The sequence below is a fragment of the Lacerta agilis genome, chromosome 1 (assembly GCF_009819535.1).
Source record: "Lacerta agilis isolate rLacAgi1 chromosome 1, rLacAgi1.pri, whole genome shotgun sequence".
NCBI classification, from domain to species: domain Eukaryota; kingdom Metazoa; phylum Chordata; class Lepidosauria; order Squamata; family Lacertidae; genus Lacerta; species Lacerta agilis.
Genome location: NC_046312.1, coordinates 82429905 through 82456430, shown reverse-complemented (window position 1 = coordinate 82456430; position 26526 = coordinate 82429905). Strand labels below are relative to the sequence as shown.

Here is a 26526-nt window from a genome sequence, read left to right as displayed (position 1 = left end):
TTCCTTCCACTCTGCAATTTTAATCTGAAATCTTAGGCACAGTACTGCACCCAGAGCTCAGAAACTGCTCGCACTAATGAAATTCCCTGTGGCAAAATGTGCCTAAAAGGCTGCGAGTTTCGAACACTGGTCAGGGATGATGGGATTTTTATTCCACTAAAAGTGGAGAGCCAAGTTTGAGAACCCCTGTTAGACTGTGAAGCCACAGCCCATCTTAAAACTCAATATTTTCCTATGCAGGGCAACTCTCAGAAGAACAGCAGTATCAGTTACTTGAAAAATCGAAGCCAGTTAGGAATTTGCATCATCTCAGCAAGGGGTAACCAAAACAAGTTAATAAAATGATTTTTATTAAACACCAAAAAATAAAAGTTTCACAGTTAAAATTGTCCCAGGGAAGACAGTAGCTTCCAGTGCGTCATACCCTGAGTGCCCAAATATCTCCACATCCACAAAGTGTAGGAGAGAGTTCTCATATCCTTGTGCCCATAGCTAAGGCAACCCTTAGGAATGTTTGACCAGCACAGGGACAGATTGCAGCATATTCACCTGGCCTGTCTGGAAAGTGAGGCCTACACAGCTAGGCAAAGAAGGTCAGACAATTTCCCAGGATCCGCAGTGAGAGTGCCAGGCCACTACCTGGATCAGAACAGTCCAGTTTTATGTAGAATCCAGGAGAGTTAGGATCTCCAGTAGCTGCTACCCAAGAGAAAGTGACGAGTGCACATGGAACTGCTGTGGAAAGCTTAGTCCTGGCTTTGGGGCCACCCTGAAGCTTCTTCCAGTCTAACAGGAAGTAATATGTGGTCAGACTGCGGCTGGCTCACCTCTTAGCCCTGCAGGAAGCGACCTACACAGCCACCAAGAGGCCTCGCAACTGGCCAGGATTCTGTACTGTCAAAACAAGACAGATGTAAACTTTCCGGTTATAGTTCCCAGATGCCGCTAGGATTTGCAACAGCCGTGAAGTTTAAAATTGTGCCATGCACCACATTCTAGGAAGTGGATCAAAAAAGAACTTGTCCTTCCAATTCAACAGGGACAGAGACATATTAGTCAGAGCTTCTTTGGTTCAGTCCAACACCTCAAGCACAGTCTTCTGGAGAGCAATGGAGAACATCTCTTCCCAAGGCACACGCAACCATTCTACCAGATCAGCCAGCAGGTCCGGACATTCTGTTCGCAAATGCCAAGTGCTCTCCACTTTCAGGACCTGCAGAGGAAGAAGGCACAGTTCAGATGATCAGGGAATGGGCATACCCAGCATTAAGCCCCTGGACTGAATTCAGCTTGCAGTACTAAGTATTGCTAGGTCTGAGTTATACCTCCTGACCAAGCAGAACTGCCCTTCCTTCCTCAGACCAGAGATGGTCACCTGCCTTTGCAAGGAGCCAGTAGATTTAGCTATGAGCAAGAGAGCAGTCCTGCAATAATGCTCACCTTTCCCAAGGAAGCATTTACCCCCTTTCCATACAAGCATTTTAGTATCCTGGAAAGAAGCGCTGATGCTGTTACTTGTACCTCATCGTAAAGTTGCAGCTTCATATCACAAGGGGAGAAACGGTAAAGTATAACACCACAGATGCTGCTGATTGGTTCACTCCCTTTCAGCCGGGAGCACTTCTTTGCCTGCTTCTCAGCGCCAGTGTCTGAGGCAGCAGAGGGTGGTATGTTTTGCCATTGGTGATCTTCTTCCACCAGTAAGATTTTATTATGGGTGCTGAGCACAGTCACAGGAAAGGCAGAAGCCCCTGGGGGGGGGAAAGAGGTTGGACAGTCAGCTTATGCAACAGTTATATCAAGCCACACAAGGATCTTGTTGAGGCAGAAAATGACTCCAGGAACAGCACATCCATACCTTGAATGAGGTATGCCAATAGGTAGAAGAAGGGTCTGGCCAAGCCATGTGCAGCTTCTCTTGCTAAGTCCTTTTCAATCAATGGCCTACAACACAGAAACAACATGACTGAGGCAAGTCCTCCGGCAAATTCACTTTCCATTGTTGCTCCTATCCTAGCCAACCACTATAACTTGCCTGCGAAACTTGCAACCTCCCACTTTGTGTCCTTGTCACGCCAGCACCACCTGTAGGCTAAAACCTCATTTACACTGTACAATGGCAATAGGCATATTACCACAATGGATGCTGCGGATTCATTTCCTCCACAGTAACGTCTGGGATTTTCCTCCTGATTTTGGCCGGCAATTCCTGTGTGAGATCTGGAGAGGACATTGAGGGAAGTTATGATGCAATTGTGACACTTGGGCGGTTTCAAGGTAAATTTCCAGGGCAAAGGTCTTAGCCAGCAAGGGCCAATTCTCAAGACTAAATTTTGCTGTGGCAGTGAAGAGAGCATCCTCTTTCACATAGGGCTTGGATGGGTGGGTGGGTAACCATAGCTCACACAGCAGCAAGCAGGGAGGAGTCGAGTAGCTAGAGTTGGCTCTCTAAGACCATCTCAGCAAAGGCTACAAGGCAGATAAGCCAAACCAAAAATAAGAGGAATTCTATTGTACCACATTGCATTCGCCTCCAGTCAACAGGCTTAGTGGAACTGCACTGACCACAGCACTTGTTTGGGATTGTCACACAAATCACCATTATTATGGTTACCGTACTTTTCTTCCCTGTCAGCACAGAGACAAGATCAGGGAAGCTTGTGCAAATGCACACACAGCACTATACACCCTCTTACATGTCAGGCACTGGAGGAATCTTCTGCAGTGACTCTGGTTGCGAAGCAGCAGGTTATAGGAGGTGCAGGGATTCGCAAACTCCATATGCAAGCTTTGATGGCACAGCCCCACCTCCAGGCAAGAGAGGTCAGACAGGCAGTGGCTGTCCCCCTTCTTCAGCCATTCAGACGGCTGTCCCCTGGTGCAGAAGAACCAAATGTGTCAAGTAAATGCAAGGTAGGGCCCACCTTACCCAGCAAGCTCAAAGAGGGTTGTTGCTTTTGGCAGAGACTAACACCAAGAAGGGATAAGAGTTTTCTCAGTCAGGAGCACAGAGCTCAGGAGAGGAGCACATGTTTTGCATGAATGAATATCCCAGGTTAAATCCCAGGAATCTCTAGCTAAAGGTTTTCAGGAAGCAGGTGATGGGGGAAGACCTCTGCCTGGGACCTCAAACGCCCTAGAGTAGTAGACAATGCCTGGTAACATGGGTTGAAGGTGTTATATGATTTTAATAGAGGTCTTTCTTTATTCTGAAGGCTCTCTTTGCTCTAGCCATATCAAGTGGATGTCAAAACAGGAAACAGAACACAAATGAGAACTGCTCCAAGAATAGCTCTACTCACCTAATCCGTCCTGTAATCTCCAACACATGGAACTGGGTGTCTGAAGCCACCAGGAGGGCCAAGAATTCCCCAGGTCGGCCATTCTTCACAACAGCCACCTAGAACAAACATGGCAGAAGGCAGGGTCTTATATGCCTCAGGAAAAAGCACCAACCTACATGACTGGCAATGCCTAAGCTGAATCCAGATTCCCGCCCACCTTAAATGGTCACTATTGTGTAGAGCTGCCTTTCTTACCTTCAGAAAGCACTTGAACTCCTCCACCCTGTCAAAGACCTCCATGTCCAAATAAAGCTTGAGCCGATGATCCACAGAGGAGAAGTCCTGCATGCCCGTAATACTGTGGGTGGCTGAGGGGGCAACAGTTTTTAAAAAGAAAAAAAGGGGATTGAGCATTTTAACTCTGCAACCAGGTAGTCGTTGATGCCCGTATCAAACCAGAGCTATTACCGCAGCCAGACTGGGTTTATTTCAGTCACAAGGTCATGCCTGAATCAGGCACAGAGTTTAGAATCCATCAAAATAGAGATTGCTGGGCCCATCTCTTTTGAAGGCAAGCCTCCCTCTGCTAGAGTATGCTTATCATCTGAATAGGTTCCAAGCTAGATAGATCAATGGAAATGTGGACCACATGCGGAAGGTTGCTAATGGGCTTCCCAGTACCAGATTTATGCAGAACTCCCCTTCTGTGCCATGCAGCTTTCACCCAGACAATATTATGGTCGATGAAACCCAGCTCTAATAGAAAGCCTCTCATGGCTATTCTACAGTTGAAGTAGGGAAAAGGCACAGATTCGAACCAGGGTGGGAAACCTGTGCTGTTGGGAGCACAACCTCTGACCATTGGCCATGCTGAGATATGATAGCCAAATATCGAAAGGGCTGTCACATGGAAGATGGAACAAGCTTGTTTTCTCCAGCACTGGAGAGGATGACCTGAATCAATGGATTCAAGTTACAAGAAATGAGATTCTAACTAAACATCAGGAAGAACAGTGGAACAGACTGCTATGAGAGGTGGTGGACTCTCCTTCCTTGGATGTTTATAAGCAGAGGCAGAGCCGTCTCATCCATTGGGGCTGGTGGCGCGGCGCACCAGGGCCCAATGGCCTGGAGGGCGCCTCCGCCCTCCAGCCCCGCTGGCAGCGCCTGCCGGCAGCGCCCTCCAACTACCCAGCGGAGCAAGGGAGCTGGCCGGCCACGCCACGCCCTCCAGCTGCCCGGCACAGCGCGAGCTCCCCGGCTGCGCTGCGCCATCCGGCTGCCCCGCAGAGCGCGGGAGCGCGAGCCGGCCACCCTCGCCTCCCTTCCCGGAAGCGCTGGAAGGGCGCGCAGAGCCCCGCGCCGCTCCAGCGCCACGCCCCTCATCCCCCGCTCGTCCCCCCCCTCCCAAGGGGCGGCAAGCATGGGAGGGAGGCGGCGGAGAGGCAGCATGGTGGGGGCGCCGGAGGGATAGCCGCGCCAGGGCGGCCGATCTTCTTAAGACGGCCCTGAGCAGAGGTTGGATGGCCCCCTGTCATGGATGCTTTAGTTGAGATTCCTGCATTGCAGGGGGTTGGACTAGATGACCCTAGGGATCCGTTCCAACTCTACAATTCTGTGATTCTATGATAGGCAAGTTCAGGGTCACAGATGCTCCTACACAGAGATGGGAGTAAGCTGGCAACAATGGAGGTTGTTTGGTAGCACCCCACCCCAAAGAGCTCCATCCCCAGCCACTCCACTTATGCAGGACTGAATTAAAGCAATCTGCCTGCCACCACCTTACTTTGGCATTACCAATCCAAATGCAGTCACCGCTAAACCTTTAGCAGACATTTACACAGACATTAGCAAGCCACCTCCTCTTGGCTGCATTCAAATGCTGCTAAAAATGAAACACTTCAAATAAATAGCCACACAGTGCTCTTAACAATCAGCAGATGGAGCTCCTGTTTCACTTCTGCAGGAAAAACAATAACTCTATTTATAGGAATACCAGACTGGGCAGTGGCAGGAGTTAAGGCAGTTTCAAAGATATGCTCTAAGGTTAATACTGAGTCTTGGGGCAGAGGATGACTTTTCTTTTAGCATACCTCTACCCCCTCTAACTGTGCAGAATTCAGCGCTTCCCTTGACTTTGCAGACCCACCCCTACCAGGCTGCCAGCACTCACGGGGGCTCAGATTCCAGTGTTCCTCCTGCTCCGAGCTCATGGAGAGCTGGGGAGGGGTGGGCACAGGGGAAGGGCCATACTGATAGCTCCCCAACAGGCCCCCGCCATTGGTATCCGTGTGGCTGAGGAAGGAGTAGCGGCCTCTGGAGCTCAAGCAGCTCTTGCTGCCACTGCCGTCTGCCCCTTCCGAACTGCGGGAGCTGGAATGGGCAGCGCTGCCTTGGTCACTGCTCAGGTCTTGGATCTGGGTACTGGAGCCGGTTCCCGTTTCAGAGGTAGCCTCTTCACCAATGAAGAACTTTCCCGACTCAGCCTCCTGCTGGCTTTCCCCAGGAAGCAATGGAGTGCTGGAACGCCCCTCGCAGGGCAAGATGACCACATGGTCGCTGGAGCAGCTGGGGCAGATGGTGGGCTCACTGAGAGCAGTGGCACCTGAAGAGGAAGAAGAGGAACATAGCAGAACCTGGTCTGGCAGCCACAGTCCTAGTTGCAAACTAATCAAGCACCAGGCTCTACTCTCAGGGACCCAAAGTCTAACATGTTAGTCCCTTGCTGCCCTGCCTTCTCCTTAAGGGAATTTCCATGTTCATCCCTTGATGCTCTGGTCTTGCTGGCTAATCAACCTTGAAAAAATTAAGAAAAGCAAAAGTTGAATACTATGTCAATGCATTCCCCCACCCCAAAGGAATTCATCCAAATAGCTAAGACAATGACTTATGGTCAAATAACACAACACCAGCACAAAGATGGAAAGCTAACTAGAAAAAAATCAATATAATTCATAGCATTATAGAGAAATTTTACAGCTGGGCAGCAAAAGTCCTACCACAGAAACATGCAGATGTAGCAGAGGACTAAACACACCTAGGAAGAAGGTAAAGTAGCTGCAGTAGCCAATTTACTCATTCAAAGGCTCCAAATCCCCTAGACACAGGTTCAGAAAGTGCTGTGACGACTAAGTCCCAAAGAGAGCCCAGCCTACTAATCCATTTTAGATCTCTCTTCTTCAAGGGAGAACAAATCAGATTATAAGTGGTCAACCACAGTGTTTTCACATTCCAATGAGCACTTTGAACTTATAGGGCTTTAGCACAGCCCAGTAGGCATGACCCCCATTTTGCAAATAGGGGGGCTCATCTCATACCTTGTTCAGAGAAAGCTGAAGTGTCTATAGTGGAGCCTGGATTCTGCCGTCCAAGTGACAAGCATCCAGCAAATTCCTGTTTGCATTTTAGACACTGGAGCTTTGAACTTTCCTCAGCCTTCTTCTGGTTTTCCTCCAGGGTGGGTCCCAGCACCCGGAGCAAGTCCTTAAAAAAAAAAAGAAGAGCAAGAAGTGGGCTGAACAGCTGCAGAAGAATGTGAGGGCAGCCGAGATACCACTGCCTCCCTTTACACCGGAGTAAATATCACAACTAGCACCTTTCTTAGCCTTGGGCAGAGAGGGCGGGAGGCCAGAGACACCGGCGGAAGCACTGCACTTCTCTCCAAGCTGACTAGCAGCTGGTTTAGGGCAGATAAGGTGAAATGCAAAATTTATAGAATTTGTTGCCACAAGATGTGGTGGCTCAGATGACTTTAAAAGGGGATTAGACCTTTCGTCCCTGAATTTGTCCAACTGTAGTGGCTATTAGCCTTGGCCGGCATTTTGAAACTCAAGGTTTGGAAGCTGTATGTCACAGAATGCCAGTACCTGGGGAGCAGGAAATGACCATCAACTTCCATGCCCTGCATTTGGGTTTCCCACACTCATCTGGTGGCGACTGAGGGAAACAGGATGGTAGACTAGATGGGACCATTGACCTGTTCAGACAGGGCTGCTCTTGTGTCCTTAGGAGTCAAGCTGGGCCCACCTCAGAGACAACCCCCCCCCTCTAAATTTGGGAAGCTAAGGTTCTGCAGGGGCACCCTCCCCTTCCACTCCAATCTGAGCATAGCTGTCAACCTTTCCCGTTTTTTGCAGGAAATTCCCTTATTATAGCATTGGGAAACAGCAGGGAGGGTTGACAGCTATGAATCTGAGCTGTGTACCAAGCACCTCCTCACCTACCTGCACACACAGCTCAGGGTGGTCATCCAACACTACGTATCGGCGCTTCCGACGGTCCTTGCGGATGTAGCTGAAGTGCAGTGTGAGAACAGGAAACACCCGCTCCAGTTCCTGCCAGGAAGAGATAGGTTTTTGGTCAGAACAAGCTTCCCCAATGAAAAGAAACCTGCCCTGCAATGGAGACCGCTTTGCCCTGCCCCTTTAACTTGGACCAACCGGCAACTGCGGCCACTTGCTGATCTTAGCACAGGTTGTGTGTCTCTGCATTAGGAGTTCCTCGAAAACCTCTCTGACAAGGTAACCCAATAATTTGCATTCCCCCCCTTTCTGTTAGCCATTGGGGGAGGGGAGAGACAAGGAAGAGCTACAGAGGACACTGAACTGCTCACCTGCTGCTACTAGTCATGACTATGATCTACCTCCACAGTTGGGAGGCATAAATGCTTCCAAATAACAGGTGCTGAAAACCACAGCAGAGGAGAGAGATCTTATGCTCATGTTCTGCTCACTGGTTTCCCACAGGCATCTGGTTGGTCACTGTGAGAACAGAACGCTGAACTACATGGGCCATGGGCCTGATCAAGCAGGCTGTTCTTATGTTCTGAGATTTCAGCAAACATCAGCCACATATTTCCAAGCTCATCTTCACACCTATGACTAGCAACTTGTTTGCTCCAGATGGGGAGGCGGAAGGTTTATCAAGACGCTGAATTCTGCAACCAATGTCAGACTATGCTTGCATGGCTGAAACCAATTATGGAATGTAAAACAGCTAAATGTAAAACAGGGAACCCACTACACCCCAGAATGCCTCCTTTGAAGAAACTGACAGAGCAGACCCCAAATACACAGTGGGGAGGGAGACATGGACAGAGCCCACCACAAGGCTCTCCTGGATACTTATGTCCCAGTGCAATGCTGCTGTGAATAGGGTGATTTTCTCCTCTCAGTGAGATTAACTGAATATTAGGCAAAAGTACAGTTGAGGTGCCCGCTCTACATGCACTACCAGGTACTGGTGCTTCTATATCTGTATGATCTTAAGGCAACCAAGCAGGCTCAAGCTACCACAAAACCTTAGATGCTTAAAAACAAGGCTGACACTGTTGTTCATTAAGTTGTTGGGAAATAAGAAGAAAGCTGAACCCAAGCCAGCAACAAGTGAGAGGAAAGACTGGTTTTGTCTGGAGATTTCAAATTTCTGCAGCCATAAATGCAGAAACTGTGCAAAATGGTGCCAGCACCAGCTTCTGCTCACCCAGCTGTAATGTGATCATGTGCTTTATAGTAGCAGTAGTGGTGGTGGAAAAAAGAAGTGGATTTGAAGCAGAGGGTATGGACTAGAGTAAGCAACTCTGTTTCAGGGAAAGAAAATAATGTACTAAGTTTCCTATTGACAAGAGCCCTCACTTGCTTGGTAGATCTGCCCAGCCTGATCGACTGCTCTACACCGTATGTCACACCCAAAATAATCTAATATACCTGTGCACTGCCTGAAGGAAAGCTCATTGGAAAGAGCCAGCTAATACTTGCACACAATCATTAGACAATGCTATACTGGAGTTCATGGTGGTCAGTTTACTGGAAACCCTGTCCCCCACAAAAGCAACTGGAACTTACCATCCTTCTCCAGTGCATCTCTGAGGTTTCTACTTTCCGAAGGCTTTTCAGCTCCAGCTTGCGCAAAACCTTGCCTTTTCTCAGCTCCACCTCCATTATGTTTCGGGAAGTGATCCGCAAAAAGATCCAGTCTGGTTCTGGGTCACAATCATCTTCTATCTGGCTTACCAGCACAGGCTGATAGAGCTCCACTGACAAGATAAATGAGAGCATTAGTCCCTACCTATTTCAGCATCCAGAGTCCCAGCAACAATGAAAGTCTGCAAATCCCCACATATTCAAAGACTGCCTACGGAAACTGCAGGGTTGCAAAGCCAACTGAAAGCAAGAGACAGGTTATGGCAATGCTTTAACTAAAGCAGGTATGAAATTAAGGGCACCGTATGATGCAAGCAAACTACTTTTCTTGGAAGAATCTTGTCACATAATGTAGTCTGCCCTAGGGCTGGAACTGGGACATCATGTACCTAGCTTGAAATCCTGGCTCCGTGGGCTTTCACATGTCCATCATTCTCAGCCAATGATACCTCTCAGTCTGTGAGGACTTAATGTCACTCTGAACTCCTTTTGAAAAAGGAATGCTTATGTGTCTTACTGTCAGGCACAGAGCGAGCCTAGATTCCCAATTTCTGTATGGTATGACGAGATTTCTCAACACTGAACAGGAAGTATTCCCCTTATGAAAGATCACAGTGAGTCAGACACTTCACACTCAAGTTTATTAAATATATGGCATCTGGTTGGTATTCAGTGGTAGAAAGTAAACACAAAGTTGTGAATTGTCAACTATTAAAAAGCAAATACTGTAGCTTTCAGCACCCCAATTCAAGGTGTTATTTCTTGGCGGCGGCAGTGGTGGGTGGGTAGGGAGGTTCAGCCTCACAGAGAAAGAAAGGGTTTGCTCTGTAAAAGTTACCAAGAAGGTAAATAAAGGTCAAGCCCAAGCAATTTGGGATCTCCTTTTTCCATCAGTAACATGCCAAGGGCTTGCTAGCTTAGAATGGCATTACCTTTTTGCACTTTCTAGGAAGTAGAATCTTTTACTTAAATTGAGGGTGGGGAAACTTGTGGACCTCTAGATATTGTTGGCCTCCAGCACCCATCAGCCCCACCCAGCATGGTCAACAGTCAGGGCTGATGGGAGTTGGAGGCCAACAGCACCTGCAAGGTCACACGTTTCCCACTGTTGATATGAATGAAGTGTACTTGTCAATGTGTATCCACACCACAAATACGGTATCACAATACCCAGATTTTGAGGCAAGACGAACTTGCATGTTTTCTGGTCATTCAATTGGTTTTTAATTTTAGGGTTTTTGGCAACATTAGGAATTCTGCCACCACAAATTAGGGATGTAACAGAAGCTAGGACTGAGCACATTTAGTATTGATTAAGGGGGCCCAGGCAGGGCCTCTGCACATTGAGACAGACTTGATTTTATTTATTGCATTATTTTATTTTATTTTATTTTATTTATTTATGCATGAAGCATTATCATACACTGTGCTCTACTCACACCTATGCAGAGTCCAAGGCCACTCAATAAGCTGCATATGAACAGGTTCTAGAATAGGGGCTGCCAACTTCCACCCCATAGGCCTAATTAGGCCCAGCAGGTCTCCCCATAAGGCAGTTTTATCGAAGCCACTGTCCTATATTATTTCAGATATGGAGCAGGTAAAGACACAGCTGGGCCAAAAAGGGCTTGTAGGCAGGTGAATGGCTCCTCCTGCATATCCAATTTGACCCACACTGGCCAGCTCCAATTCTCCTTCCCTGTACTGGAGGGTTCACTGAGTCCCCAGTTCCAACAGAAAAAGGACTACATGTGGGCATATTCGCAGCTCAAGGCCTTGCAAAACAAAATGCTTTAGCCAGGGATAGAATGCAAGCAAAGACATAGGCAAAGGGTATAAGACATGACAAAAGTCAGACAGGAGGGAAAAAAGAAAATATAAATACTATAGATATCCTGCACTGTGGTGGCATCTTTTGAGATTTCAGCACTAACCATATGCCAGCCCAAATGCCCACTGCTTCTCACCTTCCTATGGAAGTGGACAGTGAGCTAAGAGCAGAAGCATTTACCTTCTGGTTTTTCCTTCTGGCCTTTATCTTCTTTAACTGGCATCTTCTCAGTTTCTACTACTGCCTGGGGGCCTTCTGCCAGGATTTCAGGCATAGGCAGCTCCGGTTCATTTTCCTCTGTGGCCTCAGGAACTTTTTGCTCCTCCACGGAGTTCTTGCTTTGTTGGAAAGCCTCGCCTGAGCTGGCCTGATATTCTACTGTGGGGCTGCCAGAAGGGGTGATGGTTGCTGCCTGTCCATCTGCTTCCAGGTGTCGCCTGTACTGGAGCCAGCGGGTACCAAAGCGATCCCGGAAACTGTCCATGCGCTCCATCTCTGCCTGGTGCTGCCGAACTATACCTGTGGGACAACAGACAGCCTCCAAGTTTGCAATGGTGTCTTGCACACACCCAGCCCCTGGTCACAGCCCTGTTGCCATGTGCCTCACCTGCCGAGACGGGCAGGCTTCTGTACTCATGTTCAGTATCGCTGGGCTCTGAAATGCTGGCCCTGCGCACTTTCACTTGCCCCTGAAGGAGAGATAAGCTGTTAAATTTAGGCTGGAAATGGCTCTCTCACATTCCTTAACCGTTTCATTACAATACCTTAATATTATCATTAATTGCTTCACGCCTTTGGAAAGAAGGCTTTTTTAGAAGTGTATAATTAAATGTGTTTTTGCTGAAAATCTTAAGGTGTTTTCTTGGCAACTATCCCCCCCCATCCCCACCACCTTTCAAACAATGCAAAACAAAGAGCTTAGGATGCTGCACAAAGTTACCTGATTAGTGTTTCTCAAACTTGAGTCTTCAGATGTTGTTGGACTACAACTCCCATCATCCCTGACCACTGGTCCTGCTAGCTTGGGATGATGTGAGTTCTAGTCTAACAACAGATGGAGACCCATGTTTGAGGAGCACTGTAGATGGACATTTGAGATCTTCTTCCATACTGGACTGGTTCAGACATAATGCTGAAGGATGGAGAGCCTGCAGTTCTCCAAATGTTGAACTACAGATCCATCAGCCACAATCTGCATGGCCAATGGTCAGAGATGATAGCTGTAGGAGTCCAACAGCATGTATAGGGCTACAGGTTCCCTTATCCCTGGGCTAAAACATAGTTTATTGCTACAAGGATGAACCTACCCTCCCCCTGCAAGCTGCTGCACTCCCTCCTCCTCTGGCATGGTCACGAGTTCCATTTTGGATCAATAATGCTGCGTCATCTAAACCTGTTTAATCTAAATTATAGCCAGTGGAAACAAGCCAACCTCAAACCATGGATAATGAAGCCAGCTTGTTTTCAAGAGTCATAGTTAAGGTTATCCATAGTTTAGGGAATTAATGACACACTGAACTGCAGTTAATCTAAGAATGGAAGCAAAAGCTTATTGCCTTTGTATGGCTGCACTGGAAGAGAAGTGGGAGGGCATTCAAACCCTAGGGAGGCTAGCCTCATTCTCATAATGGTAAAACACATCCAAAGCATTGCTATTGTTTATGTTCCTGCAACTCCTCCTGAATAAGTTAATGTGAGTGATCACATGGTACACAAATCACCAGCAGATGAACAGTCTCCTCTCCTCCCACAATTCCTGAACACTCCAAGCAGCAAGAACACCTTATTTCTCTTCCGAGGGGGTAATAGGGGTGGTCTGCTCTCCGCAGGGGACTGGCTGTCACTTTGGTCTGCAGCACATGAACTTTCCAGGGCACTGCGGTCTGTTGGGGCCCTCTCTGAGACTGAGGTGCAGAGTGATTGGACAGCAGCCTGATCCAGCTTTGAGAGGTGCTGAAAGAGACAGAACGAACCCAAGAGAAGTAAGAATGACGGGTTTGAAGACTTCTCTCTTCTTTCACTCTCTACCCTCCCTCTTTGAGAAGTGGCTAGCCTGTGCTGTTTTAGTAGCCTTACATGACGATACATAGCCATCCTTCAGGAGAGAGGCTTCTGGATAAGCAATAGCATCTGAGCCAACAATACCATTATTGGTTTCCCATTATTCTGAAGGATCAAGATATTCTAGATCACACTAAGGATGAGACAGTTTCCAGCAGCAAGAAGTTCTGCACCCCACCCCCTTTTCTTTCCACCACAACACCTGGAAAAGTAATACTTGTATACCCTACTCACCCTCAGGTCAAAAGCAGACAGTGGCTCTTCATCAAGAAGGAACTGGTATTAGAACAAAACATGGCAGTTAAGACACCAATAACCCCATTTCCTAGTCACTCACATAACCAAGAAATCAGAAAAGCCCTTTCCTACAAATGGACATGCCATAGCAAAGGAGCCACATAAAATACAGATATAGCTAGATGGTTGGGCTATACAAAATACATTCTAAGAATTACAATTAAACAAAGGAAAGAGTTAATAACTGTCCTTGAACACAAATAAAACATATGAATGAATGGGCTTTCTTTATCAGGCATTAAACAGGTTAGTCAGATGGTATATCTTACTCCAACTGCCCCAGCTAAAAAAATTGCCATGTTTGCTTCAGATGGACATGGAATTCTCAGGCTCATTCCAGGTATCTTTACCAAAAGAGCGTGTGAAGTCAGGAACAGGAAACTGAGCTTCTGGGCTCAGCAAATGGTTAAATCAACATTACACCTAGTTGGAGAGCAGGAGATGGCTTCTCTTTGTACAACAGGTCAAAGTGGTTGACACCTCTTATGCTGGCTCCCTGTGGTGGAAATGCAAGTCCTGCATCCTTTTATATGGGCCTGAGTAGCCAACAAGGATTTCTGTAGGTACAGACCCCAACTTCAGTTCACAGATGGAGAAGAACATTTTGGCAAAAAGTGGGGAGCAACCTTTTTTGGTACACAGTTTACATACTAGTGTGTAAACACACACAGGGTTTGCTCCCCATACGAAAGTATTTAAATAGGAGTAGGCCAGTGTCTACTATGCTATGCCATCTTTGCATCTGAGTTGGGATGAACTGCAGTGCAGACCACATATACTCACGTTGCTGGAGATACATCTAGGAGACAAGTGACTTATGGTAGCAGGCCGGTGGTTCTGATGGAACCCTAAAGGATTCCCCTCCAGGTGCAGCTGTAGGGGGTGGGGTGGAGAGAAAAAGAACAGTTATGTTCCATTTAACAAAACAACACTACTAACTGCCAGAACTTTGTCTACCTCACCATGGATGTAGCCAGGATTTATGGGGGCAGAACCTCAGTTAGTTACGTCTTTATTATTGATTTACTTGATGGGGGGCAGCTGCCCCCAGGCTATGCCCATGTACCTCACTGCCTTTCCCCTGCACTTGCTTGGAAAATTTGTATTCTACTTTCCAGCTTCCTTCAATGAGTTCCTTGACCCCTTTTATCTTATAAAACAACCCTATGGAGGTAGGTGAAGCCATGAGATGGCAACTGGCCTGAGACTGCTTAGCCCTGAAGAGTTCACTAGAATTTGTACTCAAGTTTTCTTGGTCTTGTACCCTAACCATTATACCACACGGGTATTCAGAACAATTCCCTCCCCACAAGACAGGAAATCCATTGTAAGTTGGAGAGCTATATGTTAGGAGTGTCATAGGCATCTACTGTCTACTATCCTTAAATAACAAGGCCTCCTTCCTCAAACAAAATAGTCTTATAATGTTGTCTTACTCAAATGCCCAAACCACTAAACAGACACTAATAAACTGACCACCAATCAGAACCAGTGAAGTGCAGTGGTTGTAGCGTTGGGGGAGGCCTGAGACACCAGGGTCCAAATCCCCACTCAGCACATGAAGCTCATTGAATAACCTTGGGCCAGTCACCCACAGTCAGCCTAGCCTACCTCACAGGGCTCTGAGGATGAAATGGGGAAGGGGAGAAACACGTGCATTGCCTTGAGTTCCTTGGTGGAAAGTTAGGATATAAATGCAATAAATAACCAATCAGGTTGATTGCTCACTCTTCTCAGGTTGTGCAGTGATGACAGCGGTGCCAGCGCAGTGTGTTCCAGCAGCAGGTTATAGGCAATGTCCAAATGCTGAAGGCTGGGAAGCTTTTCCACACCTATGGAAAAGGAAGCAGAGTAATGTCAGAAGAGAACCCTTCTCCCCAATACTGTGCCACCCTGTGGGCCTCCTTTCTTCAGTCTGGTACAATGCATGACCTAGTTTCCAGGCTACCCCTCATATCAGCAGCTCTACTACAGTCTTACCATTAATGCTTTCAAGCTGGTTGTACCGCAGGATCAAGGTCACCAGTTTAGCCTGGCTGTGTAGCCCAAGTTCAGGCATCTTGGGCAAGAGGTTATAAGCCACATTTAAATATTCCAGCTCTGTCAGCACCTGTAAAGAAAATAAGGCAGTTCTGCACATTGCTCATCCATGTTCTCGTCCTCCCTGCCACACTGAACAACCTTCAAAGTGAACCCCCAGCCCTAAGAACATATTGTTAACGCAAGGTACACATGGCGGATCAAAAGAGCAAAACCCAACACACTCAGGCTCATGACAGCACAAAGATTAGAGAGTTCTTGGCAGAGGGCTTCTTTCGCTTTAAACTGTTCAGGAAATCTGCCAGGGCTGCACATGATCTCAACTCTGCTCTTGCTCAGACACCCACATGTGGCACTTGGGGGGTAGGAGAGGCAGCAGCAGCACAGTAGGAGGAGGAAGCCAGCACCCAGGGAGGACTGGCAGTTCTCCCAACACAGACACAGCTACCCATTTGAGAAGCACTTGCTGTTAATTGCTAATTTAAGTTGTATACCATTTGCATTTTTATCCTGAAGCCGCCTTCAGTTTCTAGTAGGAAGGCAGGATCCAGACTTTACGCAGAAACAAAATCAATCATGGAAGCACCACTTGGGAACTACCTGTAGAAGGCATCTATTCCAGCCCTGGCAGAGGGGAAAGCTCTACCACATAAACAGCCCCTCAAAGACTAATAGTATGAAAAGAAAGAAAAAAGCCAGGAGGTGGTGGAATGAGTGCACAGGGTCCAAGATTCCTACCGTAAGAAGATTTATATAGTATAAATAAAGCAGCCTCACATTTAACTATACAACACACCAGAAGGTGAAGCCTTCTCTCAGGCTCACAAGCATGTTTGACCTGGGGGGGTGGGGAAATGCTACTCAAGTATGTGGTTTTGTTAAACACAAAGTAGGAAATCCCCCTTCCCCTTTCTTCCACATCCACAGTTCTCCAATATATGTTACCAAGGCTTGAAAAGAGTCAACCCAGCAATGAAGGAAGAAAGGAAGTAGTTGCTAACTGCTCATAATGGATTTCAAAAGGGTGGTATTGAGCCCCCTGCCAGATACTTACTGTCAGGTAGAACTCACAGTCCTGGATGAGATTATGACTGAGATCCAGAGCCTTCAGGGCATTCAACAATTGCTTATAAGAAACAAGAAAGAAGGGATAAGAGGTTAGTGATACCAACTGAGTTAATCCCATAGAGCAGGCATTGCCAAACTTGGTCCTCCAGCTGTTTTGGGACTACAACTCCCATCATCCCTAGCTAACAGGACGAGTGGTCAAGGATGATGGGAGTTGTAGTCCCAAAACAGCTGAAGGAACCAAGTTTGGCCACCACTGCCATAGAGCAAGCAGCCTCAAGACTAGGTGGCCAGTTATGGCACAGCCATCCAGAAGCCCAAGTCCTACCTGACCTACTCAGAAGGAGAAACACTAACAAGAGGAGTGTCAGAATGAGAAACTCAAGCTGCCAGAAAACAATTGTACAATTGCCCTCTGTCTCAGTATTCCATTAAGAAAAATGCTATTCTCATCACCTACATCTCCCCCAATTCTCAATTCTCCAGCATACCAGTGATTCATCCAAGGCTACAATGGAGTTATAGCTGAAGTTGACAGTCTGTAGTTCCAGCCATGGAAGGGCAGAACTGAGGTCCCCTCCACATGCAGAGATGATCTCCTGCAGGATAAAACACAAGTTGACAAGGAAGAAGGAGCTGTCTTTGCATCTGGCCTACCATCTTATGAACTAGCCCCTGGAGCAAGGTCTAGAATAGCAGTTTGAGCTATAGCAACTAACAGATGTGTCAGCCTCCTTCGATGCTGTGAAGAGCTTCACAAGCTAATTCCTGCACATCAAGCAAAGGCTCAAGAGCAAGCCAGCTGGCAACTCTACCTGGCTAGCATACTCCACAGGAAATTTTGAGGTACTAGTTTTAGTTACCCGGTAAATCACTCCTGACCTGAGATTTAAAACAGCATATAGTTTTCAGGGGTAGAGGGGACATAAAAATATTTGGGAGCACATTCATGCAACTGAGCAGCATGCACAGTGTGAGTCTGTGACAGCCTCCCTTGAAAACAGCTCCAGCACCTTCCCTCCTGAGGTAGAAGCAATCAAGTTAGGCATCTTAACTCACCTTCAGAGAGTTCACACATTTGGAACAGGTTAAAGCCTCCAACTGAGAATAGACACACCGCAGGCCCCGCAGATAGTGCAAAGGAACACACTTCAGCTAAGGCAAGGGAGAAAGCCGGGAGTCAGGAGAAGAGAAAGAAGAAGAGGCAAAACACATAAAAAGTCACATAGGCCTAAGGGCTCTTCTACAGAAAAGGGCACACATACCGGTACTTTAAGGTCCTCATTATTTCCCCCTTGAGACATTATCCTGTGCATTCCTTTCCTTAACCAAAGACTTCCCTTGCCTCCATGTAACAGCATGGCTAAATTCAGTCTTGATTCCTATAAAGGCCATTTCTCCAAATCAAATATTTTGATTCTAGATTTAGAAAGTCTTACTTTAGTCCAAAGTGCAGGAAAATAAAATTGCTTGGCTACTGTGAGAAACTATGGAACTCCCACTCTAGTCCCACCCACCATTCTATGCATGCTATGGACAGCACAGCTTCTGACCCCACAGCAGCCACCAGAAATAGGCCAAGCCACCATCTAGCCCCTATTCCAGAGGCTCCTCACCCCAGCATCTGGGACTCACCTCTAAACGTCGCAAAGACTTGAAGGGGAAAATCTTCACATCAACTGGCAGAGCATAATCAGGAACATGAACAAGCTAAAGGAGGAGGAGTGGGGGAGAGTGATAATGAAGAAAGGAGTCACCCACTAGCTTCACCTCCATAAGTCCATTACCCCACCCCGTAGTATGGTAAAAGGTAAAGGACCCCTGGACCGTAAGTCCAGTCAAAGGCAACTATTGGGTGTGGCGCTCATCTCGCTTTTCAGGCTGAGGGAGCCAGCATTTGTCCAGACAGCTTTCCGGGTCATGTGGCCAGCATGACTAAACTGCTTCTGGTACAACGGAACACTGTGACGGAAACCAGAGTGCATGGAAATGCTGTTTACCTTCCTGTTGCAGCGGTACTTGTTTATCTACTTGCACTGGTATGCTTTCGAACTGCTAGGTTGGCAGCTAATTCCCTGGTAGCCAGCTGGAATGTGGAGTTAACCAGGGCCATTGACTGTTTGGCTCTGAAGCCCCGTCTCTGATTGCATGGAGCCCGGACAGCACCGTGGTTTTCCACAGATCTGAGGGCTATGAAACAATCACTGAGATGGCTAGAGCGCCGGTGGCAGATAACTCATTCTGAATCTGACCGGACACGGGTTAGAGCTCAAATGGCGATAGCAATGGTGAAGAAGACCTTCTTCACTGCCTCTATTGCATCTGCAGAAAACAGCAGCAGAAGACTCTTTCAGGTGGTGCGCAATTTAGCAGAATCACCTGCTCCATCGGGGCCCAGTATGGGCCACATGATCTCCTGCAATGATTTTGCAATGGGAGCTCACCCCGTCCTGCGGATTGGAACTGCCAACCTTCCAATCAATAAGCCCAAGAGGCTCAGTGGTTTAGACCACAGTGCCACCCGTGTCCCTGCAGTATGGAGCGCCCATCCCACACCCCAAGATTCATGATGCCCAATCCACAACTTCAGGATAAAACATCTCTGAAGTTAATTCCCATGCTCTACAAAAGTGGCAAATGAAGCAGTGAACAGGCACCAGGGTAACATGTTCTATTATATATGTAACGTTGCACCCAACACAAAAAACTACCAAAGTTCAGATACTGAGTGGCCACAGCCTGACAGCATGCCACATGCCATTTAAGGGCATAAGAAATCAAGTCTTGTAAGGAGATTGCTTTTCTCATAGAGATTAGGCTATCTCACAGAGAACAGTGCTTAGGTAAGCAATAGAAAATAAACCAGACTTGTTCTATACTTTTGTGACACTCTAGATCGGTGATAGCTAAATATGGTGCCCATCAGATATTGTAGCGTAACCAATCGTGATACCCTCCAGATATGGTAAGAGTACAACTCCTGTCACCCTTGACAACCACAGACCATGCTGGCTGGAGCTAATGGGGGCTGTCATCCACAGCATCTGCAGGACACTGTATTGGCTGCTGGTGCTCTAGATTCACACTTATTCAGACCATAGACACCAACTCTCAAACGACAAGCCTTGGTTATCTGAAGCTCAGGAACAATGGTTTTAAGGAACGTTGTGTTTTATGTTTAAATTTATACCCCACCTTTTATCGCTTATTTCTTTCCTTTATATACTAAAGAAGTATATCCAGGGAGACAAGAAAGAAATGGAAAGTTAGCATTCATCTACACTTCTTCCAGGATTCTCCAAACAGGAAAGTGCACCTAGCAGAAGACGTGCAGCTAACAACTATTCCCCAACAAACATCAGCACAAAGCCCTCCCCATGCCCTCCCCACTCCTTGTTGCAGGGGCTTTGCTTGCTAGCCGTTGCTGCTTCAGAAGGAGTTCCAGGAGTGTTGTCCCAGAAGCTTGATGGATGCACCTGTCTCTTCCCACCCCCACCCTCAATTCAGTTAACTGAATTTATTAACAGGATGATCAGAATAATCCTGGCAACAGTGCAATATAATAGATGAAGTGTCTGACTTGCAACAGGGAAGCCTAGTTTTGAATCCCTGCTGAGCTATGTGGCTCACTAAGGGCCAAACTGGACTATATGCCAGAGAGCTGCAATCAGATGGTACATCTCTTAAAACTTTTTGTTAAAAGCAACTGCAGAAGATTGGGACGTCAGTGCTGAGGAAATAGGGTAACCTTTCCCAATTAAAACTGCCTCCAAAAGTCACTGTTTGCCTATTAGAATCAAACAGAAGCAAGGTGGGTGGGTATCTCCCAGCAGCTGCTTTGTACAAAAAGAAAAAAAATATCAAGCCAGCAGATTTGATCGTGGATCTCTAATGTCTCTGCTTAACTATCACCCAGAGTGGCTGCAACAATAAAATGGGGGTAAGGAACCATATGTTGCGCTCTGAGCTCCCTAAAGGAAAAGGATTGAAAAAATAAAACACAAAATCTTAGCAGCATGGTCAGAGTAAATGACAACTGATTCTCCCACATGGCCTCGCCAACAGCAATCTCCCTGTTCCCCAAAGTAACCTGCTACTGTTCCGTTCACTGTAGAAGCACTATTAATAAACCAAATGCAACTGCAATCTAATCCAATATAACGGTAAAATTCAAGAATTGGTATCAGCTAAGGATGTGGGCCTTTTGCCCAGATTGCTAACCAAAGCCCACATTAAAAATAGAACCAAGCAGGCTATTGCACTAGTAGATCACATCATAGTAGCATGTGCGAAGATAGTGAGAATCTAACCAGTAACAACAGCCACAAGGCAGAAGCTAGAGAGGTTCAAAGTCACTCTGAAGTCAAACAAATGACAGTGCATGCTGTGCAAGGAACAAAGTGAAGCAGAAAACCACCTTTAAATACTAAATTGATTTAAAGTTTTTCAACACAAAGGGTCACATATATGGATTGACCTATTCAGTGTAATAATCTTCGTCAAAATATGTTATCTGGGAGTGTTAGGAAATTACAAACGTCAGAGTTTACACTAGATTAGGAGGAGGAAAAGGCATGCAGATCAGATACTGTTAGTGATGACAGGCTGTCACGAGGGCTTCAGATACAAATAACAGATCTGTGGCTGTATCCAGTGCGTAGGGCTAAGTAAGTCTCCCATCACTGCAAGGATTTTCACTTGTACAACAGGACCTCTCCTTTCCCAATATGCACCCCACCCCATACCTCTGTTCTGAGGCTTTCCCCTACCCTCTGGATCAGATGTGGTGAGGGAGGAAGAGTCCTGTTGTGCAAGTGGAAATCCTGACACTGACAGGATGTGTTCGTTGGATACTACCCATGGCCCCCAATGGGAATTCTGTATCTGACAGATATCATTGACCCTTCTTGTTGGCTTGAGAAACATCCTACCAACAAGCACAAATCTGAGACCCTGCTCAATATATAAAGGCTTCATGTGTACTCACAGAGCATCTGTTGGGAATGAGACTGCACCAGCAGCTTCCATGTAGATGCTTTAAAGAACTCTCATATCCCTTTTTATTTAAAAGGTTAATCCGGAACTCAGATTTTCCAAACTTCAACACAAAATATCCATCCGGGTGAAGAGATTTAATTTATTGCACTAACTCATGCAAACACCAGAGGCCCACAGCATAGATAACGAAAGTAGCAAGCACATTTCAATCCCTATCTGTGTCATTGCTGCTCTGGCTAAAAACCTCATGACCAGCAGAGCAAACATACCCCACGGAAACAACCTGAACAATGACCCTAGAGATAAAACCCAATATACACAACTCACCTTAAAGAGTAAAAGTCACAAACTAATGAAGTTGGTTACTGAATGATACAAATCTTATTTCACAGGCGGAAGATTCTACACAGTACCAAACAGATTCTTATTAGCATCTATCACTGACACAAATCTGACTCTACCACATCCTTTGCCCTTCTTTCCTGCTGCAGATATCACTTGCTAACTATGCATTTTTAAAATAATATTTATGACATTTCTAGGATATATTGTAATTATGTTTCATTTTGATGTATATTTATATATTTTGATGTTTTGTGCACAATTGATTTTTTGTGATTCTTAGATGTTATACTTTATATATATTGTTTAGAGAGATTTAATTTGATGTTACTTACAATGTGAAATTGATGATTAGGAAGAATATATGCAATTTGTATTGTATTTCTTACATAGATTCCTTTCTGTAGGGATTTATAAACTACTTAGAGAACTCTGTGGGCATATGAAGCAGTATGTAAATTAACTAAATAAAATAAATATGTATAAACTAGTGTGCATACTGAGTGATTATACAGAAAAGTTAGTACTATCACACAGAGAGAGAGAGAGAAAGAGAGCGCTGCACTGAAGGGATGTAGGTGGTACCAAGTTTGGTTGTACTGTTTTCAGACTTCCTGCCTCTTTTCAAGTCTTTGCCCTTCAGAATGCCACATATTCCATCAGAGAACAAGGAGTATACAAAGATTTTGTCCCTTCCCTCTGCTCTGCCACTAACCCCTGTGAATAAGGAGAAAGGAGGGGAACAGGAATATCCTAGACTGCACCATCAGAATAAATCTGCAAGTTCAGGAAATGGATACAAATATTCCTACTTAAATAATTGATGCAAACAGACCTGAAATTTGTAATGCAGATCAGCTGAAGACTTCCCGTCTTCATGCTTTAACTTCAGTTTATCAGCCTGATTACTTTTCATATTGCCTTACCTCTACCACTACGTATCTCCTCAGTTATTTTAAGACTAAATTACTGAGCATTCTTGAACAGCAACCATAGTTCATCCCAACTCCCTCAATCTGTTTTTTGTCTGCTTGAACAGACGGCATGAATATACATTTACAGCCAAGAGGAAGCTAGTTCCTTTTCCAATCTTCCACCACCCCCTCAGCCTTATGCCAGTCAGTCCTGGCTGATTCTGCTGTTGCCTACACCCTAATCTCCAGACAAAGAGTAGAGAATACTCAAAGACATTATGTGATTTAAAAAAAAGAATGGAATATCAGCATCTTCCATACTTTTTGTTCTGGTTGGTTAAACAAACTCATCTGGAGGCAATATATAATATTCTTCTTATCAGAGCTGTACTGAATCATGCAAAACTTATTAAGCACACCATCAGACACAAAATGCTGGAGGATACTGAAATTGTGTGCTGCTTCTGTACCAAATCACATGGCTGCCTGTATCCTAAAGAGGTAAGAACGCCAGTTTAGTGATGAACTAAGCCATAACACAACTGGGTTTGGCATCAATTGAGAAAAAGCAAGTTTCTCAGTTAAGACAGACTCTGACCAAGGAATCATGTAAAACATTAACAGCATTGGGGGTTCAGCAGAGTAGTAGGGAGGGGCCATAGGACAGCAGTCAAACTAATGTGTTGCATGTACTAAGGTGCAGGTTTGATCCTGAGCATCTCCACTTAAAAGCATCTGAGACACCATGCTTTCTGGAGCTGGTGCCAGTCAGTACTGGGCTACATGAACCAATGGTCCAACTCAGGCCAAGGACAGCGCATTTAAAAAAATAATGCATTATAATCATATTTAATTAATTTATTTTTATTTCTAATACTTTTCTGCTACCTTTCAAAGTAAGTGCTCCCAATGTGACTGATGAAATAAAGTACAACTAAAATAATTTTCAAAACTATCATCTGTATAAAAAAGTGAGAAATATAGCTACATCAACACCAGTATCCTCACTGCAAGATAAGGCAAGAAGCATAGACCCGCTGCTCACAGACTCCTACTTTGGCACGTACCTTCAGAGAGAGTGTCTTTTGCAAGACATCAAAGAGAAACTGGGCTTGAAGGATGGCAGATGTTTCAGCAGGGTGTGAGGAGAGTGCAATGAAGCCATGGTTCTGGTTTCGTGGTAATAGGTGCTGCTCAAAGATCTGAGTGAGAATCTGCAGTGTGGAGGTGAATAAGGTCAAGGTGCTAGTACCATCCAGAATCAAGTCTCCTGAAGAAAAAGAATAATTAGAATTAATAAATTCATAATAAATCCATATGTACTCCCTACCATCATAAACCACAAAAAGAAAGGTTCATAAGAACATAAGAGCCCTGCTGAATCAGACCAAAGGCCGCTGTAATCCAGAATCCTATTTTCTATAGTGGTCAATGAGACACCTACAGGAAGACTACAATGACTGGAATTTAGAGGTCTGCCTGTATGTGGCAACAAATTCTGTAGTTTAACCATGTGAAGCAATACCTTGTTGATGCAGCCCTGAGTCTTCCACTGTTCAGTTTCACTGGATGACCCCGAGTTCCAGTACATGTATTACAAGAGAGGGCAAATGTCTCTGTCTACACCACGCATAATTTTGTACATCTCTATTGTGTCCTCCCCAACTTGCCTTTTTTTCTAAACTAAAAAGCCCCCAATGTTATAACCTTTCCTCATAGCCAATTTGCTCCAGCCCCTTTCTTGTACGCCTGCCACCATAACTCCACAGCCTTGTCACACCTATTGAATGTGAAGTGTGCATGCACACGAAAGCTCATACCAAGAACAAACTTAGTTGGTCTCTAAGGTGCTACTGGAAGGATTTATTTTTTATTTTGTTTTGAAGTACTACACGTTACAGTATAGTTATTTCTGAAGTAGCTCTTAGTTCTGTGCTCATCGCGTAATCTTTAAGTACTGGACATTCTTGACTTTCCTGAACCATCACACTACCTCTCACACAGAAAATTCCGGTTCAGTGGAACAATATGAAGGGCTTCCTATAATACTCTCCTAGGCTACTCCACCCACACACCCAATGACTTGCAAATCTCCGAATACAGTTTACAGTAAAAAGGAAGGACACCAATAAAGAGCTGGTTCCTAGATTGGAATTACAACCATCTTCCTTTACTTGGACAAGAGTCTTAGGACAGGCTGGAACCCTGCCCTACTAGAGTAATAACCTTATAACCAACCACAAGAATGGAAGCATGATTTCTCTGAAGAACTTCCCTCAGTGAATACGGGTTAAAGAACACCCAGCATTTGTCCAGTAGTGGGAATTATCCAAATAAAAGTGGCAATATTAAGCACCATTTTGCATGTTACATTTTCACTAAATACACATGCTGTTTTATGCACACATGTTTAAGATATTAACATGGTGCTTTACTGCATATGTTAAAGATATTAGCACATGCCAATGAATGTCCATTTAACCTGATATATGCAACAGGAAGTTGGTTTAGCTGCATTACCCACCATAAGCATGGGCTGTGAGTAAACTGATGCAGACAAACAAGATGTGAAATGGCTCTAAGGCATTACTGAATAATGTCTGCTAATAAAACTGTGGTATATTGTTTTTTCCTCCTTAAAAAGCATATCATGTCTATTGCAGTTCATCCCATGTACTGTAGTTCCTATATTCAGTCATTACCACCAACTCTGACCCCAAACCCAAGTCACACCCACACCATGAATTTAAACCATATGGCTTTCTCCAAAGAATCCTGGGAACCATAGCTGGAAATTCTACCTCTGTGAGGTGTAAACTACAGTTCCAAGGATTCTTTGCAGGAAAGTCATGTGCTTTATTGGGGTAGATGTGACCCCAATGTATGGCCATTATATTACCACCTAGAACAAAGCAAAGAGCACACTTTAATATGGAGGTGCTTCAAACCACCAGAACCTCACCAGATTCCTGCAGTAAATCGGCTAAGCTCTGGAGCATTATTTCCTTTGGTGTGCCAGGAGCCATCTGCAAACAAAAAGATGAGAATAATCACTTGGGAACCCAAGAGCCCATATCACAGTTACAAGTACTGTATCTCAAAACAAGGTGCTGTAAATAACTCACCAGTTCACCGGCCAACCAAAATTCCTGCTTAAGAAAGAGTCTGAGCCCACTGGGCGTGGAGATTTTTACACTAACCTTCCAGGGCTGTGATTTTTTAGAGCCACAAGTTCTCGGGCCAACCTAGTGCAGAAACCAAGACCCCGCAAAGTCAGCAGCTACGGTGCTCGCACACAGGCACGTGACAGTGACAGGAATTACCTTTATTTCAGAAAGAGGCAGCCCTTATTCCACACAACGCCGCCGACACCGCCCCGCCTCAGACGGTCCCAGGGGCCTTCTCGGAAGCCCACCTGAGAGAGGAGAGGCCGGGGGGGGGGGAGGAGATCACCTACCCCAAGCTGGTCACCAAACCCAGAGACTACCCTAATGGGGCAGGAAAAAGCAAGCAGCAGGCACATGATACGGTGGAGCGCCTGCCTGGAAGGAAGGCAGTAACCATAGCAACGCCCACGCAGCCTCTCATACCAGACACCCCCACACACACACCCGCCCTTACCTGGAATGCCGACGGCCGGTTTCTTACACAGCGTCCCAACCATAGACGCAGGACAAGCTCCCGAATCTTTTACTCACTTCCGCGTAACCATAGAGTATTTAAAGACATACGAGCTAGAGCGTCCTCGACTGGCTTAATAAGCGAGCCGG

The 26526-nt window shown here is 45.8% G+C and overlaps 1 protein-coding gene across 1 annotated transcript; it reads right to left on the bottom strand.

Moving 5' to 3' along the window:
- Positions 1-333: 333 nt before the first annotated feature.
- On the bottom strand, positions 334-26526 carry STK11IP (serine/threonine kinase 11 interacting protein). Its single transcript, XM_033159791.1, has 25 exons — positions 26378-26526; positions 25719-25782; positions 23824-24026; positions 18138-18212; positions 17562-17657; positions 16994-17101; positions 16489-16560; positions 15375-15504; positions 15123-15226; positions 14178-14267; positions 13332-13373; positions 12819-12989; positions 11644-11725; positions 11217-11555; positions 9128-9318; positions 7508-7618; positions 6602-6767; positions 5458-5889; positions 3540-3652; positions 3303-3400; positions 2697-2875; positions 2136-2220; positions 1859-1944; positions 1522-1751; positions 334-1213 (listed from the first exon to the last, which is right to left on the bottom strand). The coding sequence occupies exons 2-25, from the start codon at positions 25780-25782 to the stop codon at positions 1073-1075; spliced, it is 3408 nt and encodes a 1135-aa protein (XP_033015682.1). The 5' UTR covers positions 26378-26526; the 3' UTR covers positions 334-1072.

What these genes read in the sequence shown, in the direction of transcription:
- STK11IP (XM_033159791.1), bottom strand. Translation starts at nt 25,782, where the DNA reads ATGGCTCCTGGCACACCAAAGGAAATAATGCTCCAGAGCTTAGCCGAT. An exon ending in AAAAGACACTCTCTCTGAAG is followed by an intron (nt 18,213 to 23,823) that starts GTACGTGCCAAA and finishes CTCCTCCTTTAG; the next exon opens with CTTGTTCATGTTCCTGATTA. An exon ending in GAGATTACAGGACGGATTAG is followed by an intron (nt 2,876 to 3,302) that starts GTGAGTAGAGCT and finishes CTTCTGCACCAG; the next exon opens with GGGACAGCCGTCTGAATGGC.